Source organism: Solanum tuberosum, unplaced genomic scaffold, assembly GCF_000226075.1.
Source record: "Solanum tuberosum cultivar DM 1-3 516 R44 unplaced genomic scaffold, SolTub_3.0 scf00214, whole genome shotgun sequence".
NCBI classification, from domain to species: domain Eukaryota; kingdom Viridiplantae; phylum Streptophyta; class Magnoliopsida; order Solanales; family Solanaceae; genus Solanum; species Solanum tuberosum.
The window spans coordinates 863,357-881,637 of NW_006239139.1; the positions used below are offsets into that span (position 1 = coordinate 863,357).

The window sequence follows — 18,281 nt, forward strand, 5'->3', positions numbered from 1 at the left end:
TGAAGTCAAAGATGTGGGGTGGGTGGGTGGGGGCAATGCCCATATTAAAAATAACTTTAATTTTTTATTAATCTTTTAATGTTCACCAAGCAATTAAGAAAATGATTATAATTTTAATTACAAACATCTATTGATTTAGCCAAATACTATTAGGAGATGACTTAAGCCGCACTCTTACTATTAGGATGGCCAGGGTTCGATCTTAAACCCTATTTGATGATGAGTTTTTGCATTTATATTATTTCAACTTATAAAAGATAGTTTAAGATATCTCTTTGCGGGATCAAATTAATGGGCAGTAAAAATTATCACAAAGCGAAAGAACTATTTGATTTTCACATCCTCTATGAATAGGTAGTGTAAGTTCCACTTAATTATTTCTCTAGCCAGAGTGTATGTCATTTTAGTGGACCTAAGCCACACTCTTACTATTAGGATGGGGCTCAACTTTTGAACCATACGTGAAACGACTTTTTGCCTTTACGATATTCCAATTAACCATCACTATTACCAATTTAGGATTTCACGAACTGGGGGTAATTCTTTTGGACACCACCATTTAATTTATATCCGTCTTTTAATTAATTTATTTTTTTGTATAAATATCCATTTCGAAACAACTTTAAATATGCAGTATTTGAATTTAGGTTTAACGAAGTCTTACTTCAAATATAAAGATATGACTAAAATTCAAACAAAAATAGTTATATTTCTTCATACAAAAATGCTTAAACTTCAACTATATGAAACTTGAGTCATTTTATCTAACAAATCTAACTTCAGACATGCAACTGAAATAAGTAGACTTGCAAATTTTTCAGACACTATACGAATATGGTTTAAATGATCGATATATGGTCCCAAAATTAGATATCTCTATACTTCAGCTGACTTTTTTCTTACAAAAGCAAATCTGCAACAACTACGACATCCTTGATATCCTCTATAAATAGGTAGTTCCAAGTTCAATTTTTTGCATCAATCACTATCCTTCCCATTTTTCTTTGATTTCTCTTTTCATCATTCAATAACTCAAGAATGTCTTCATGTAAGGATCATATAGTTTTGATGATTTCAATGTTTATTATGTTTTCAATGGTAAAAGGTCAACCACAAGTGCCATGTTACTTCATATTTGGAGACTCAATAGTTGATAATGGGAATAATAATAACCTTATAACAACAGCTAAGGCAAATTATTTTCCTTATGGAATTGATTTCCCAAATGGTCCACAAAATGGAAGATTCACCAATGGCCGTAACAAAGCTGACTTTATTGGTACATTTTCTCTATCAATTTTTCCTTTTCTTCGTTCCACGATAACAACATATTCAGTGTAATTTCATAAGTGGGGTTCGAAAAGAGCAAGATGCATGTATACCTTATATTTACCTTCATGGAGTATGGTCTGAACAAAGATTGTTTCCAATATAGACCCCTCACGGTGTTCAAAATTAATACATATATAAACTCCCATACAAGGCTACTTTTTTCGAAAGCTCAGCAGAACCACCTACCACTTGGTAACCATCTTCGTATCATCTTTTCTTCTTCTTAGTGTCTTATTCGCGATCAACAAACAAGAATGATCGTTGGGAAAAGCTTAACTATATTGATATAAAGTAATATTTGACCTATATATAGAGATTTTCCCCATCCCAACATCGTGTCCCAAGATAATCACACTTTTTATATTTAGATATGACTTAACTTTACAATTCTTATTTTCTGCTTAATTAATTAATGAGATGAATTGTATCCACATAACCGCTTACTCCTTTGTTTTAAACCATAATTTTGAAAAGATTTTCTCTTTTTTCTTGAACTCTATATCGAGTCAAATCAAAGCAACATTAAATGGAAAGGAGGTAGGGGCGAAGCTACATTAGCCTTTGGATGGTCAATTGGACACCTATGGTTGAATTTCTTTTACTATGTGTATTATCAATCAATTATTAAGTTTTATACATGAACACCTTAATGAAATTTTTGATTTTGTCATTGGATGGATTTATTTTTACGATGAATCTTCACCGGCTTTAGTACCGCCCCCTTAACTAACCGCATTTTTCTCCCGTTCAGCTGAGCTCATAGGATTCAATAGCTCGATTCCACCACATGCAACTGCAAGTGGCAATGAAATCCTTAGAGGAGTCAATTATGGATCAGGAGTTGCTGGAATTCGCGATGAGACCGGTATTCGATGGGTAAAAAACTCGTTAATTTTTTACCTATATATATAATAATTTTTCGATGAATAAGGATCAGTTAAGTCCCTCCCACTTATTGAATCCACCCATGTCACACAATTCGTTACATCATTAACTGAATCTTCTTCATGAAAAGTATTTTTTATTTCATCAAGTTGTAGACGTTTCAGAAGTTCCATCTAAGATCATTTCTCAACAATATAATTTCTTTCAGATTCATTAAATTTACATGTACCGATTCTTGAATGTCCGTTATGATAAAATATGATCCTGTGAGAGTGTTTTCAAATTTTGCACGTGTAATACATGTTAATTCCTTCTATTTTTCCATGTAAAACCCTTCATATAAGTAGTAAACGTTCATAATAAAAGCATAATTTATTGTATGTTTTTTATTCTAACATACTTTTCAAATTTTACATTCCCTTATAATATACGAAAAATGTATGTTCAAATTTCAGATATGATATTTTTCAATTTTTATAATCTCCTTCTCAAAATTCTGACTCTATCACTATATATTTATGTGTACTATTAATATTCTACATATTCAATGTGGAATTCATACCATAAAAATTACATTATATTTTTTTATGTATACATATTTTTACACCTCGATCTTTGTGAAAATCCTGACTACATTACTATTTATGTTACAGGGTGATAGGATCAGCATGAATAGGCAACTATTGAACCATCAAGTCACAATTTTGAGAATTAATTCTATACTTAGAAATATTACTGCAACTAGAAGTTTATTGAACAAATGCCTATACACTGTTGATATGGGAAACAATGATTATCTCAACAATTATTTAGATCCAACATTTTATCCATCAAGTCGATTGTACACACCAGATAGGTTTGCAACCATCCTTGTTCAACAATTTGAAGGACAACTAAGGGTAATTTTTGCTACTTAAATTACTACGTACGTTTTATTTTCAGAGGTAGAAGAATTAGATCATGAAAATATGATTTGCATGCACTTCCGTTGAAGTTTGGGTAGTTGTGCTAGGGGAATATTTTCATGACTGGTCAATTTGGATAGACTCGGGAATTGAATTATTATAACTCAATGACCTTAGAAATTGGTGGTCTTAAGAACTTTTTTGAACCCTGCTTGCTTCGTGAGCAAATCTTTAAGATAAAAAATTGAATTTTATTTGAACTTAATAAAATTTTATTCACGATGCAAGTGAGGTCGAAAATTAGTTATTTCTCAATTATTACAGCAGATGAAAAATGGTTATTTGTGAATTTTACCTAATACTTGACTCATCTTGATTCTGATTCAAGTCAAGTAACCTTTAGACGTATTATTATTATTATTATTGATTCAATTCATTTTGACTCGTACAATTTTTTAATATTTTTTTAGAGGTTGCATAGGTATGGAGCAAGGAAGGTGGCAGTATCAAATATTGGTCTATTAGGTTGTTTGCCAGAGGAGACAAGAACATATGGAAGAAATGCATCTGGATGTGTTGATTTTATTAATAATTATGTCCAACTATTTAATCAGAAATTAAAGGTTTCAATTGATAATTTGAACACTAATCTTCCCAATGCAAGGTTTATTATTTCAAATCAGACTAGCATTTCAACAGGGGGTCCACCTATTGGTAGGTTAAAATATTCTTTAACTCTTCATTTTTATAATAATTTTATTTATATTTCGCAATTGCTTACTCGTATCTGATATTTAATTTTTTAAACTAACTCAATGTTATGATTAAGTGATCTGATAATGAATGATTAAGTGAATGAGTGTATGCGCAAATATATGTTATCTTTTTGTTTGATGTAAACAACTAATGTGATAATTTTTTATCGTTAAAATCACAAGTTTTTTTCAAAAAAATCTTTCTTTTTTTCTAATTGTGTCTTGTTAAACATCATTACATAAATCGAAAATGAGGTAGAAGCTAGATATGAGCTATATTTTTTTTTATACTATCCTTAGTGCCAAATAACTACATGAAGTAGTTGTCGCCAAATTTAGAGTGTCAATAAGATTAGTTTAGTAAAATATATTTCTAACTAAAATCTTCTTAAGGAGTGTTATAGGTTAACATGATCCAAGTAAATCTGAAACGGAAAGAGTATATTATACGCAAGATAAACAGAGGTAGAATGTAGATATGAGTTCTGGTCAAATCTAATATCTTTTACTTAAATAATGTATTTGTATTAAGAAATTTATAAAATATTAACACATCCTACATGTATTTAGAATCCCATTATTCTACTTGAAATTCTCATCCTAAATAATCAGAACCTATAAAGTTAAAATCTCGTCGCCACCTCTAATTATACTCAACTTTTAAAAAAAAAATCACAAAATTCAAAATATTATTTTTTAAAATTTTCATACTAAATCAAACTAAGACACATAAAATAAAATCGAGTGAGTAATAAATATGATAAGAGTGAAGGAAATATAACATAATGAGAGGGGACAAATGGCACTAGGTTGAATGAATTATAATTAATAATTTTGACATATTAACCATTTTTTTTCTAGTATAGGGTTAGGTTTCACAATGTTAAGTCCCAGCCTAACCAGCCCAACCCTATATTCAACCCTACCCAACTAGGAAAAAGTTATTTTATTTAAGAAAGAAAAAAAAAATAACTTTGAAACTAATGTTTTTAAAACATGTCATAATATTTATGTAATTATAATCGCTATAAGTCAATCAGTAAACGCAGTAAACGCTAAAAGTCCAAATTCGATAGCTATAGATCAATAACGATCGGAAAAAATCCCTGGTTGCTAAAAGTCTAACTATCACAAGTTGACAAGTGAATATCAGTCTAATCGTTAAAGATTCTTTAGCGACGACAAAAGATCAGGCTATCATTCTTTTTCGAATGGATTAAAGAGGAAATACCATCACATAAATTGAAACAAAGAGAATTTTTTTTTTGTTTGGATAATTTAATATTCATGTATTTTATTTTATTTTGGATTAATTTCAGGTTTCACAGTTTTTGACTCACCATGCTGCATAATATCAAACACAACAGCCAAAGGACAATGCAGCAATAATGGCCAAACTCCATGCAGTAACAGAAATCAATATGTGTTCTTTGATAATTTTCATCCAACAGAAGCTGCAAATAGGGCCATTGCTACAAGATCAAACACTGCTCTTCTACCCACCGATTCGTATCCGACTGACATTAGGGGTCTCGTACAAACCTAATACAATCAAACTTCTCTATAACAACGTCGTTTGTTCGGAAAAAAAAAACAAAGTTAGTTACTATTGTAAAATGTTGTTATAGAAAGGTATCATTGTAGTATTAATAAAATAATTCCCCTACAACAATACTTGTTTGGTTACAAAAATAAAAATTACCAAATGGTAGTAATGTAGTTGTGGGTGGGGTGGGGGGAGTTGACTCAAAATAAAGAAATGTAATGATATAAATTATTACTTCTTGATTATCATCTAGTATTCAGTATTTATATTGGGACTCGACTAAATTCAAATTTGTGCTCAAATTGAGGGGCAAAGCGTTGTGACTTCATTACTAATTCGACTAATTTAAATTCACATAGTATAGAGTCGGGAAAAGCCGATGTCCACCAAGAATTTACTAATCCCAATTCATTTTAGTGCTTTCAACATAAAGGAATTCAAGATTTTAAGCATTTTTTGTGTGAGCTAGTCCACTGAATGTTCAGAAATTAGTCAACCGTTACCATTGGCCCCTAAACTTGGCTAAGTCGAGCCTCACAAGCCTTTTGACAAGTACTCAACGTCTCCTTTTTTAACGTTTCAACGTCACAAAATAGAAATTCAAGATTTTTTTGCATTTTTCGTGTGTATGAATCCACTGAATACTATTCAAGAATAGGGCCCCCTAAACTTGGCTAATACAGGCCACACAAATTTGTTTGCATTCTCAATAATGACATCTCTTTTTTCAGTGTTTCGATGTCACGTAATAGAAATTCAAGATTTTAAGTAATGTTTGTGTGTGTCACTCCGCTGATTATCCGTAAATTATTCGGACAAACAACGTCCTTATAGAGAGGTTTGGCTGTATTGATTGAAAGCAAGTTCATATTTAGACAATGAATAACACAAGTGTTCAAATTTAATATACAAAACTAATATAAAACTCAAAGGAAAGATCTTTCATTCCAATGAAAAAGAATAGAAGATTTTGAAACTAGAAAATAATCCAACAGACTATGTACTAAAAGCAACTGAATATTTTTGCAGACAATGTGGAGAAGTAGAAAAACTTTATCCAGAAATTTACTTAGATGTGGCGCGTAGACCGAGATGAACGATTCCGACTACTTAAACCTGAACTATCTTTCTTCCACATTGCCTCTAAATGCTGAAAGCAGTTCAATGGTCTAATTACCTGCATGTAGCAAAGTATTCATGGTGAAAAAGAGGCACTTAGGTATCTACTGAATAATATGTTATGCTAAACTGCAGTGGTCGTGGCGAGATTAAGGTTTTGTGTAATAATGTTGGACTGAGATGAAATTAAATGGGAATGTGGTGATTAGCTCAGATTCATATAGTCGACCCCAACTTGTTTGGGACATTATTGAGTCAAGTAACCAACACTGAACAAAGAAGTTACATCTGAGCTAATTATAACTAACTCGTCCACTAATAGTATCTCAGATGAGCTACTTATCAAATCAGAGCCAGGATATTGTTTTTTCACTAGAAGTCAATATTTCACAAAAGCATGAAATTCGAGTGATTTAGAGCTAATATGTCTCTATTCGATGAAACAAATGGTAAATAGTTTGATTCATTGATGACCAAAATGTGAAAAGATCAAACACATAAACACCAATACAACAACAACAATAACAACATACCCGTTGATATCCCACAAGTGGGGTCAGGGGAGAGTAGTCTGTATGCAAACCTTACCCCTACTCACTTTGGGAGATAGAGAGATTGTATCTAATAGACCCTCGGCTCAAATAAAAGCAGTTCGGAAAAAAAAAATGGGAGAGAAGAAGCCAAGACAAAATGCTAAAGAAAGCATAACAAAACATACTAAAAAAGGAACAGAAACTACATCAAAACAATACGATAATTTGAAGTGCAAGAACCACTAATGGATATTTTACCTTCCAGCGCTTGTTGTGGTCAGACTTTTTATAGATGAACTCAAGCCTTGGGATAATTTGCTTGAAACTTGGCCGCTCGGTTGGCTTGTCGTTCCAACACTCTTCAATCAATCTGAACACCAAAAGCACCCCTAATATTACTCCTTCCGTTTCAATTTAATTATCTAATTTTGACTTGGCACGGAGTTTAAGAAAGTAAAGAAGACTTTTTGAATCTTGTGGTCTTAAACAAAATATGTAAAATGTACCAAAACATCCTTTAATCTCGTGGTCTTAAACATGCCATGTGGAAATTGAAATTAAAGAGTTGCCTAAAAAGGAAAGAGACATCCTCTTCAAAACAAACTAAAAAGGAAAGTAAGACAAACAAATTGAAACGTAGAGAGTAACATATTGGAGACAGCAGCAAATTGATGACCATGAGATGGTAAAATTTATATACAGAAAAAAGAAGACAATAAGGACATTTTCCAAGATCCCAGTTTGTTTAAATGCTACCATCTAAGTAAAGACACCAGTTGATCAGTTATAACCCTACTAATCTATGTATAAGTAGAATCAAGATTGAAACCAACTAACGTAGAGCCAGGATTTCAACTTTATGGATTGTAAATTTTAGAACGACGACTTCATATGCATTGGGGTTCTAAATTTCATATGTATACATATTTAATGAATCTCTTAACAAGATACATTGTTTGAGCAAAAGCTATTGGGCTCGGCTTAACCCGTATATGGCCTTCTACCTCCACTAGCTTTACCAATTGGATATAGAAACAGCTTTGGAAAGTCTAAGGCCCTCTTTTTTCGTGTAGCATGTCGACTAGGATGCTTTCCTTACACAAAACAACCTACAGAAAAGGGGGATCATGATACGTAGATGTGTAGGAGTTTTATGTGCAACAGAGAGGTGGAAAGAGGCCGCCACCTATACGGAAGGAAAGGAACGCCAATTCTGAATAGTTTGATTTTATAATTGTAGGTCTGTTCAGTTCTTATTAGTTTTTTTGTGTTCTTTTTAAGTACGTTTACTATGTCACTGTTGCAAGTACCAGGTAACTAATTAGAATTGGAAGAAATCACCTAGTGTTTATCGTCTCCACTAGAATTTAAACCTGAGACTTCATGGTTCTCCTCTCACACCTAATTGACATGAGTTTTCATATTCTCAGATTATAACAATCGATATTTACCCTAGAATAGCATGGTTTATTATACTAAAATAAAATATCGTGACTTATAGTAGCAACTGATGAAAATATAGAACTTACTCTTTCAGTCCATGGGCATAAAACTTTGCCGGGGCTTTAAAAGGAGGGCGCTCTTTAGCAGCATACAACTTAGGTACATCGTTTTCTTCCTTCGCATGGAAAGGGGGATAGCCTTCAATCATCTAAAATACAGCACAACACAAAGATAAATATATCGCCTGTTTCTGCAAAGAGAAACTGCAAAAGACGCACATGTTTGACTCACTAAATTTTATCAAACCGGAGTTACTTTCAAACTTACGCAGATATACAACATAAATAGATCAGATCAATATTCAAGTAAACGATAATCACTGTATATTTCTGTGACCTTACTGAAACATATTTATATCATGTTAAATTTGATCTACAACATATCCAGTGTAATCCTACAAGTGGGGACTGGAGAGGGTAGGATGTATGTGGACCTTACCCCTACCCTACCTTTGCGAGGTATAGAGGTTGTTCCGATTGACCCTCAGATCAAAAGAAATGTTTCTGAAGCAGAATTGCAAGAATAATATGGTATCATTATATATTGAATTCTTAAGTCAGTAATTTATTTGTAATTTGATGCCATTAGTATTAAATACATATATGTTATACACAATCTCTGATTTTCTACAGATTGAGCACTCATTTCGATTTCATTTTAAAAAAGTATATGTTCACTTCTAGTTTTGTGCTTTCACTTTTAAGAACACGGAACACAATGCTCCTTGCATTCACACACTCTTAAACATAAAATAAAGATATGGTCCACAAGAGTGCAAACAAACTGTTCTTCCTCAAAGTTTAAACATGAATCTGATAAGACAAAATTTTACCTCTTGTAAAATCAAGGCAAATGAAAAGATATCAACTTTGGTATCATATTCCTCATTCCTGAAAACCTCTGGAGCTACAAATCGGCCTATTTGTTGCACAAGAATTGAAAAGTTTTTTTTTAGAAAAAAAGATGATGAAAATATTAGAAGAAATCCAAATATCGGTTCTCAAATATCAATAAACAGGATCAAATCACAACATATCAAATAAAGAAAGCTTTTTTTGGAGCTATCAAGTAAACTTGAAAACACTCACGCATATATTATTTTCCACAGTAACAAGCTACCATATCTTTTCCAATGGAGAAGGAATAGAGGACTATTGAATATCTAAAAGAAGAAGTACTCACGATAACTGTCTTCGTATGTCAAAGGCTTATCTTCTTTGACCCTTTTAGTAACTTTCAGTAGCTTGCTTACTCCAAAGTCAGCAACTTTCAGATGTCCAGTATCATCCAGCAAAATATTTCTGTTATCTTACTCCAAAAAAAGTGAACTATTATTACATGAAGAGTCTCAAATCACAATATGAAAGCATTGATGCTACTCGAAAACTTGGCTAGGCGTTAGTATAGACAAAATGTAATTCAGGTAACCTGACGGAAGTGAAACTTACGAAGGCTCAAGATCACGATGAATAATTGCTTCTTTATGTTCATGGAGATAGTTCATTCCCCTAAAACCAAATATTATATATGAGAATTTTTATACCCAGCAGTAATGCTCCAATCAAAGGACTACAAGACATTGAGATTTTACATCCACAAAAAGCTTTAGAGTGAACAGTCAAAAACACACCTAAAGTATTCCAGTTTTTCGACTTTCATACCGGATCTATCAAGTGTACGAGTTTTCTACCAGAACTATTCATCAAAACACAATTCAACATCAATTGTTCTCTTTTCTTACCTGAACGATGGTTATATTTCAGGTTGGAAAAGGGGAACAACAGATCGAGGAGCTGAATTTTGAAAAATAGTTGGTGATAGTTTAGGTAGGAAACTCGCATAGTGCAGGTGGTAAACTCAAAAAAACGAATACTTTTAAGTGTATTTTTGAACATTAACTCAAAGTTTTATAAGTAATGCATAATGAAAAAAATTGTTTTTTTTTAGAAAAATCTAAACCATTAATCTTGCAATTTATAAAGAGTTAATGATATTGGTCAGTGGCACAGAGTGGATGTGAACCTCGCGATGTCCATTGCAAATCTGAGAGCTTTAGTTGGTTTAAGCGCTCCTTTTCTATTCAAATATTCACGGAGATCACCCTGGAAACATACGGCATGGAAAAGTCATTTCAAAGTGATAGGTTTGTTGGAAAAGTTTCAAACATATTGTCAAAAAGAAGAAAAGAGAATGTAAACTGAAAAAATGGATAGAACTAGTATAAGGGAGAAAACAGTGTATAAAAATGTTGTCAAATATAATTATGCAAACCGTTAAGAGTTAATAAGTAAGACCTTTGGTAAGTACTCCGTCACTATCATCATAGGACTACTTTGTGTTACAGCACCGAGAAATTGCACCACATTAGGATGTCTCATCTTCTGGAGCAACGCAAGCTCATCTCTAAATGCGCTCCTGCAGAAGCTCTAATATTAGGGAATGTAAATATCCACAAAAAATAAATGAGAGATGCTAGCTAAACAATGTGAAGTAGCAACTACGGGTTTTCCCCTTGTAAGTAAAAAAATAGAAGCACTATCACTTTTAAGTTACTCACACTTTATCCTCATCAGCAATCACATCCTCCCCAAACTTTTTTACAGCAACTTGTATTCCACGCCATGAGGCAATATGGAAGGTTCCCTACAATATCTTTGGGATCAGCAAAGGAGAACAACAACAAAAGCATACCCAGTATAATCTCACGAGTGGGGTTTGGGGAGGGTAGAATGTACGCAGCCTTACCCCTACCTTGAAAGGTAGAGAGGTTGTTTCAGATAGATCCCCGGCTCAATGAAGGGGGAAAAATTGAGAAGTCATGGAAAAATACCATAGAAAGCATGTCAAAGCATTCTGAAAAAAACACAACTATAACAAAATAATACAATAATCGAAGTGTAATAAAACGACATCAAAGGACAAAAAACTCCTTAAGTAAGACAACGACTACAAGTATGGAAAGATAATTGAGACAACACTCTACTACCTACTAACCTCCCACTCTAATCTGTGTCCTCCACAACCTCCTATCTAAGGCCATGTCCGCAGTATGCTGACTGTGTCATGTCATGTCATGTCATGTCTAATCACCTCTCTCCAATACTTCTTCGGCCTACCTCTACTTCTCCTGAAACCATCCATAGTCAACCTCTCATACCTCCTATCAGCAGAGTAGTAGAGAAAAATATTCTATATTGGAGAAGAAAGATATACTAGGCCACTTCAGTAAACAATTAGATGAGTCATCTCACAATTCTTGTAAGCATCAGATTGTACACACTAATCAACAAATAGTTAGCCAAGGTTCCAAAAGAAGAAGATAAGCAATCCTATGCAGCTGAGCAATATGCCACAGATCAATCTAAGATGTGATCAGATGAGGCTAGCCTCAGTTTTCCTCCATTGAACATCCGTTATCTACTCATACTTGCCTCATGCAATGCTGCTTCCATTCCAATAGTACAATCTTACTAATTCAAACTCTAAGGTGATCATCGAGTTACATTAAGTAAACCCTTTGTCACTAGAATCATCCAAGATAACAGACATAGAAATATGACAACAGTAAAATCAAATAGATAAGACTAGGAAAAAAGGAAAAGCCAGTACAGACTACAGAGTCTCAGGTTGGAGAATGATACTAACAATGATGGCAGAATGAAAAATGAATTTTAGTGTAGAACTCCATAGGAAAAAAAAAAAGGGGGGGGGGGGGGGGGGGGAGAAAAAAAAAAAAAAAAAAGGGGGGGGGGGGGGGGAGAAAAAAAAAAAAAAAAAAGGGGGGGGGGGGGGGGAGAAAAAAAAAAAAAAAAAAGGGGGGGGGGGGGGGGGAGAAAAAAAAAAAAAAAAAAGGGGGGGGGGGGGGGGGGAGAAAAAAAAAAAAAAAAAGGGGGGGGGGGGGGGGGAGAAAAAAAAAAAAAAAAAAAGGGGGGGGGGGGGGGGGAGAAAAAAAAAAAAAAAAAAGGGGGGGGGGGGGGGGGGAGAAAAAAAAAAAAAAAAAAGGGGGGGGGGGGGGGGGGGAGAAAAAAAAAAAAAAAAAGGGGGGGGGGGGGGGGAGAAAAAAAAAAAAAAAAAGGGGGGGGGGGGGGGGAGAAAAAAAAAAAAAAAAAAGGGGGGGGGGGGGGGGGAGAAAAAAAAAAAAAAAAAGGGGGGGGGGGGGGGGAGAAAAAAAAAAAAAAAAAGGGGGGGGGGGGGGGGGGGGAGAAAAAAAAAAAAAAAAAAAAAAGGGGGGGGGGGGGGGGAGAAAAAAAAAAAAAAAAAAAGGGGGGGGGGGGGGGGGGGAGAAAAAAAAAAAAAAAAAGGGGGGGGGGGGGGGGAGAAAAAAAAAAAAAAAAAAAAAGGGGGGGGGGGGTAGAGAATCAACCGAAAATAGCACGCATCCGCAGGACACAAGAGTGAAAACACAAAATATATTACCTTGCTCAACTCAATGCTATTAGTGAAATCAAGTTCTTTAGCATCAATCTCGTATTCTGGAACTTCACGGCAAGTCTTAACATGCATGGGAGCCATCTGGATGAAAATTAATTTAGACAATCATCAAACCAAGCAACTCTTATCACAATATGAAATAAAAGGTTTTTCCCTGATCAGTAGAGCTTGAATGGAATGCAAACTTACTGGAGGCTTGGCACCATGTTTCTCTAGTAGCTTGATCACTGCATGATTTTTATAATGTATTCCATCTGCCAGGGGCTGTTCAAGCAAGATTAGATTGTTCCCAAAAATGTAAACTAATAAGGAAAAAACAGGACACTCAAAATTTTCAGATTGAATCCATCTAAAAGTGTCCTTAATACTTTAAGAAATCAAATTGTCCATATTTGTGAAGGGGAGCAAGGAGAACGACAATAAAAACAAATTATAGTATCTGTTAATCAGATTAGATGAAGAACAACTGTTAAATCTTCATGCATATGTCCTCATCTCAACAAAGGTCACACAGCATGTAACTTTGTAAAACATAAAAACATCTTAAAGCCAATGAGTCTATCAAAAGAAATATCTTAAAGCACACAAAACATGCGATTCTACAATATGCACGTGACATGGGATAGTTATCCGCCAACCATTGCTCTGTTTGATATTTATTCTTCGCCATGATGCGCCATCTCAGATCTCAGAATAACCATAGTAATGCCCCAAGAGTGGCCTAAACATTGAAGAGCTAGACTGACAATCCTGGGAACTAAGGTCCGAACCCGAATCGTGAATTATTTCTATCTGCCTAAAGATTGCAAGGCAGTGTTTTTTTAATTTTGAAACTGGTAGCTTTGTGTTCCTTGGCATTAAGGGCTATGCTAGCCACCTCCTAAAGTTACAGAGCTCCTATGAGATCCACAAGTTGAATTTCCTCTTCTATATTCTTTTCTATATACCAAAAGCCTAAAGTGGTAATTACTTTCCACTTAATCGTTTCTATTGTGCATTCTTTTCCTTAAAAGTTCTCTGGTTTCTCTCCTTCCTTATAATCTGTTAGACAGTGTTACCCTTTCCCAATTTGCTGGTAGGACATAGCAAAAACCAGGTGAATAAGTAGTGTGTCCACAAACTGACCCAAACTTCAAATAACAACAGTAAAGGTAAGAGTAAGATGGGCTAAGGGAAGGGAAATAGCTATCAATTTGAGCAATACTACTCGCAATAACCCCCAGAAAAAAAACCTTTTTTCTAATTTCATAAGCTAGATACCAAGAAGTAACTGTACCAATGACAGCAAACCGACAGAAGATCATAGTGATAATCAAACATCAACAAACCAAATGGGGTTTTCATCATATCATAGTAAGGCCCCAATGGTGGCCTAAAGATTGAAGTGCTAGAGTGATAATCCTGGGAATTAAGGTTCAAATCCCACTAGAGGCAACACCAGATAAATTCCTTCTATCCACCTAAAGATGGCTAGGCAGAGTTAACCTTACCGTACATATGCTAGTAGAAGCTAGCAAATACCCGGCAGATTAGTAGTGTGTCCACAGACTGACCCAGACACTAAATAATAACTACAAAAGTAAGATGGGCTAAAGGAAGGAAATATCTGTCAATTGAGCAACTTTTTGCATTTCATAGGCTAAACAACAAGAAGTAACTGTACCAACAACAGCAAACTACTCCGAATAACCAGCTACATATCAAAAAGGAACCTTTTTCCTTTTTTTATTTCATAAGCTAGATACCAAGAAGTAACCATACCACAATAGGAAACTACCCTCTATAACCAGAAAAAGGAATCTTTTTTTGTTAATTTCATTAGCTAGATGAACCAAGAAGTAACTGTACCAAACACAGTAAACTACACTAATAACCAGCTACATACCCAAAAAAAGAAACTCTTTTTGTGTTTCATAAGCTAGATACCAAGAAGTAACTACACCTTACTCGGACTCTCCAAAATTGATGCCACACCCATGTCTTATTCCTCAACTATGCACTACTTTTGGAGAATCAGGCACGCCCTCGTCGCCTTTTTAAAGAGTCTGAGCAACATAGCTCTCAATAACCAGCTACATGCCCCAAAAGGAACTTTTTTTTTCTTTTTCATTTCAAAAGTGTACCAACAATACCAAACTACTCTCAATAACCAGCTACATACCCAAAAAAAGAACCCCCTTTTTTAAAATTTCATAAGCTAGATACCAAGTAACAATGCAAACTGTTCTCACTAACCAGCTACATACCCAAAAAAACAACCTTTTTTTCAAAATTTCACAAGCTAGGTAACAAGAACTAACTGTACCAACAACAACAAACAAAACAGAAAATCATATTAACAATCAAACATCAACAAAACCATAATGGGATTGATCATCATACCGTACTCCCCCACCGATCTTTCGGATCAACTTCAGCCCCATTATCAAGCAACAACTTCACAACATCACTTGAACCATGACAAGCAGCAACATGAAGTGCAGTCCTCTCATCAATATCCCTAAAATTAACATCAGTCCCTGATTCCAAAATCTCCTTTATCCCTTCTATATCACCCTCATTCGCCGAATACATCAACCTAACCCTTGGATCAATATCAATAACAAATCCATCATCTTCACCTCCTAATACTTCTTCGCCCCTCCTCTCTGGTGCTAATGAAGATTGCTTACCTAATTTGAATCTCACAGGTGAATTCGGTTCCATTTCAAGAAAATGTACAAAAATTACACCACCCTAACAACAATAAGTTTGTTATAGTAATTCCTAGAACTTTTCAAGAATCCAAAATTAGCAAAAGGGTATTTGTAAAAAATAGTGCTTGAACAGAAGAATCCTAAAAAATTAAGGAATTTGAAGGTTTAACCAAGAACCCCCATTACAGATTCAAAGGGGTTAGGTTCACTTCCAAGGTGAGAAATTTGTTAAATTAAGAAGGAGCGTGAGAGGCACTCGTTAAGGGACGCAAGTGGAGGAGACAATTCCATAAGCAATGACGGCGGTGATTGGTTGGACTTTTTCTCTCTCTCTTTTTTTGTTTTTGTTTTTTTTTTTTACGTTTGTATTTCTGAGGATCAAATTTGTATCGCGTTCAAATAAATAATAGTAAAACTTACGTAAATGACTATAGTTTTAGGGTTATTAGATTGAAATAGCTATAAGTATCATATTTAAAAAAAATAGCTACAGTTTGAGTTAAAAAATAGCTAAATTCCATAAATATTTCATTTTTTTTAATACAAAAATACATTCAAAATTAACTCCCACTAAATGAGGTCAGTTAATGTAACTGACAAGGCTATTTTCCAGCCCTTAAACCCACTAATTTGGCACTTTAAAAAATGTAACTGACCTATAAGGTATAGGATTCTGATCAGTTTAAAATTGAAAATATGTTCCTTCTTTCCTTTTCATTTCACGCCAAAAGCAAAAAAACAATTCCAATTGTCCCAACGTTTGGCGATCAACCATGGCTACTATCACAGTTTTGATTCGGCATTCCGGAAAATGGAGCGAAGAGAATTGCTATGTAGAATATAGCATTGACGGGATAGTGTTGAAGGAATATGCTTCGTATTCTGATTTAGTTGATTTGATTTCGGTACAATTGAACGTCGATCTTACAAAAAAGTGTATCAAAATCAAATACACAGTACAATTAAACGTCGATCTTACAAAAAAGTGTATCAAAATCAAATACACTGTCGAAGGTAACGACACGCCTATGGAAATACGTAACGACATGGGTGTGCGCGTATATGTTCAGTTGAAAAAGATCAACACTCAATTTGGAGTATATCCCTTATGTGTAAGTATTTTTGATATTGATATAGTATATTCTGATTCTGGAGAAACTTCTATTGAAGGTGATGTGTTGCAACTTGAATACAATCAAGAATTAATTGGTACGAATGATACATTACCAATTGTCCCAACGTTTGGCGATCAACCAGTAGATGCATTTGATGTTGGAAATGATTTAATAATTACGAACAGATCGCAAAAGGAGATAATGATTGATCAGATATACATGGATAAGTCAACATTGAAGGATGTGATGGAAAAGTATTCAATCGAAAAAAGGTTTAAATTCTTGGTGGAGAGGTCAAACTCTATAAGGTAAATTGTTGTTAAATTTGTTTCATTTTAAGTGTATTGAGTTATGTTTGCAGATGCAAAGCAGAACTAATAAAACAATATAAATTGAATTCACAGCTATACTCTTGTATGTCAATCTAAAGAATGCCCATGGCTGATGAAAGCGTCAAGTATTAACAAGTCGAAGATGTTCAGAATTAGAGTTTTTAACTCTGAACATACATGTCCTTTAAAGGATGGGGTGCATTCAGATTGTCGTGCAACAAGTGGATTGATTGGAGGAATAATCGCACCTAAATTGAGAAATCACAAGAGGAAGTACACTCCAAATGATATCAGGGATGACATTAGATTGGACTTGGGTATTGATATTAACTACATGTTGGCATGGCGAGCAAAATAGAAGGCATTAGAATCGATAATGGGGCAACCAGCTGCGTCTTATGGGAAGCTACCTGGATACTTGTATACCTTGGATAAGACATACCCTGGTTCACATATTCGAATGAAGAAAACGCCTGAGAACGAATTTTTGTATGTGTTTATAGCGTTGCATGCTTTTATAAAGGGATTTGATCATTGTAGGCCGATTGTTGTTGTAGATGCCAGCCACCTTAAATCAACATATACTGGAGCATTCGTATCAGCCAGCACTTTGGATGGAGCAGGTATTTTAGATACATAAATACATTATAATTTTATTTATTTGGTATTCACCCTTTTTTAAAATTATAATAGGGAATATATTACCTTTGGCATACGGAGTTATTGATTCAGAAAATGATGCTTCTTGGACATGGTTCTTTGAACAATTCAAAGAAGCTTATGGTGAAAGAGAGAATATGTGTGTGGTATCTGACCGACATAATAGCATAATAAAGGCTGTATCTATTGTATACAACAATATCCAACATTACGCCTGCATATGGCACTTGTGGGCTAATGTATGCAAGAATTTTCGAAAAGCAAATGAGCAATTAAGTGAAGTATTCTACACTATGGCAAAAGCGTATACTCAAACTGATTTTGATAAGCTAATGAAAAGAGTTGAGCAGTTTGATGTAAGGGTGAAGAACTACTTGGAGTTGGTTGGATATGAGAAGTGGGCAAGGTTGTATGCACCAGTTCCTCGTGGTTGGGTGATGACGTCGAATATTGCAGAGTGCATCAATTC

General features: G+C 34.4%; 3 protein-coding genes across 3 annotated transcripts in view; 2 read left to right on the forward strand and 1 right to left on the reverse strand.

Annotated features, from left to right (window-relative positions):
• The first annotated feature begins 1,000 nt into the window (after nt 1-1,000).
• On the forward strand, nt 1,001-5,452 carry LOC102594361 (GDSL esterase/lipase At1g29670-like). Its single transcript, XM_006356060.2, has 5 exons — nt 1,001-1,279; nt 2,084-2,208; nt 2,871-3,116; nt 3,593-3,836; nt 5,197-5,452. Exons 1-5 carry the CDS (start codon nt 1,039-1,041, stop codon nt 5,421-5,423), a joined length of 1,083 nt encoding a protein of 360 aa, XP_006356122.2. The 5' UTR covers nt 1,001-1,038; the 3' UTR covers nt 5,424-5,452.
• Nucleotides 5,453-6,272: 820 nt separating this feature from the next.
• Nucleotides 6,273-15,941, reverse strand: LOC102581119 (serine/threonine-protein kinase HT1-like). Its single transcript, XM_006356026.2, has 12 exons — nt 15,392-15,941; nt 13,199-13,273; nt 12,995-13,090; nt 11,136-11,221; nt 10,873-10,993; nt 10,601-10,680; nt 10,027-10,086; nt 9,761-9,879; nt 9,411-9,496; nt 8,605-8,726; nt 7,334-7,445; nt 6,273-6,600 (listed from the first exon to the last, which is right to left on the reverse strand). The coding sequence occupies exons 1-12, from the start codon at nt 15,713-15,715 to the stop codon at nt 6,493-6,495; spliced, it is 1,389 nt and encodes a 462-aa protein (XP_006356088.1). The 5' UTR covers nt 15,716-15,941; the 3' UTR covers nt 6,273-6,492.
• A 1,587-nt stretch (nt 15,942-17,528) lies between these two features.
• The window catches only part of LOC102594692 (uncharacterized), a 1,265-nt gene continuing 512 nt past the window's right edge, over nt 17,529-18,281 (forward strand). Inside the window, exons 1-2 of the mRNA XM_006356061.1 lie at nt 17,529-17,775; nt 17,846-18,271. Coding sequence (XP_006356123.1) covers nt 17,529-17,775; nt 17,846-18,271 — 673 coding nt within the window. The remainder of the gene's footprint in view (nt 17,776-17,845; nt 18,272-18,281) is intronic.

Excerpts from the sequence above, each read along its gene's own strand:
- LOC102594361 (XM_006356060.2), top strand. The coding sequence starts at position 1,039 with ATGTCTTCATGTAAGGATCATATAGTTTTGATGATTTCAATGTTTATT. Across the intron at positions 2,209-2,870 it reads ATGAGACCGGTATTCGATGG|GGTGATAGGATCAGCATGAA; the intron begins GTAAAAAACTCG and ends TTTATGTTACAG. Across the intron at positions 3,117-3,592 it reads AATTTGAAGGACAACTAAGG|AGGTTGCATAGGTATGGAGC; the intron begins GTAATTTTTGCT and ends ATATTTTTTTAG.
- LOC102581119 (XM_006356026.2), bottom strand. The coding sequence starts at position 15,715 with ATGGAACCGAATTCACCTGTGAGATTCAAATTAGGTAAGCAATCTTCA. Across the intron at positions 10,681-10,872 it reads TGACGGAGTACTTACCAAAG|GGTGATCTCCGTGAATATTT; the intron begins GTCTTACTTATT and ends GTATGTTTCCAG. Across the intron at positions 6,601-7,333 it reads ACCACAACAAGCGCTGGAAG|GTAATTAGACCATTGAACTG; the intron begins GTAAAATATCCA and ends TGCTACATGCAG.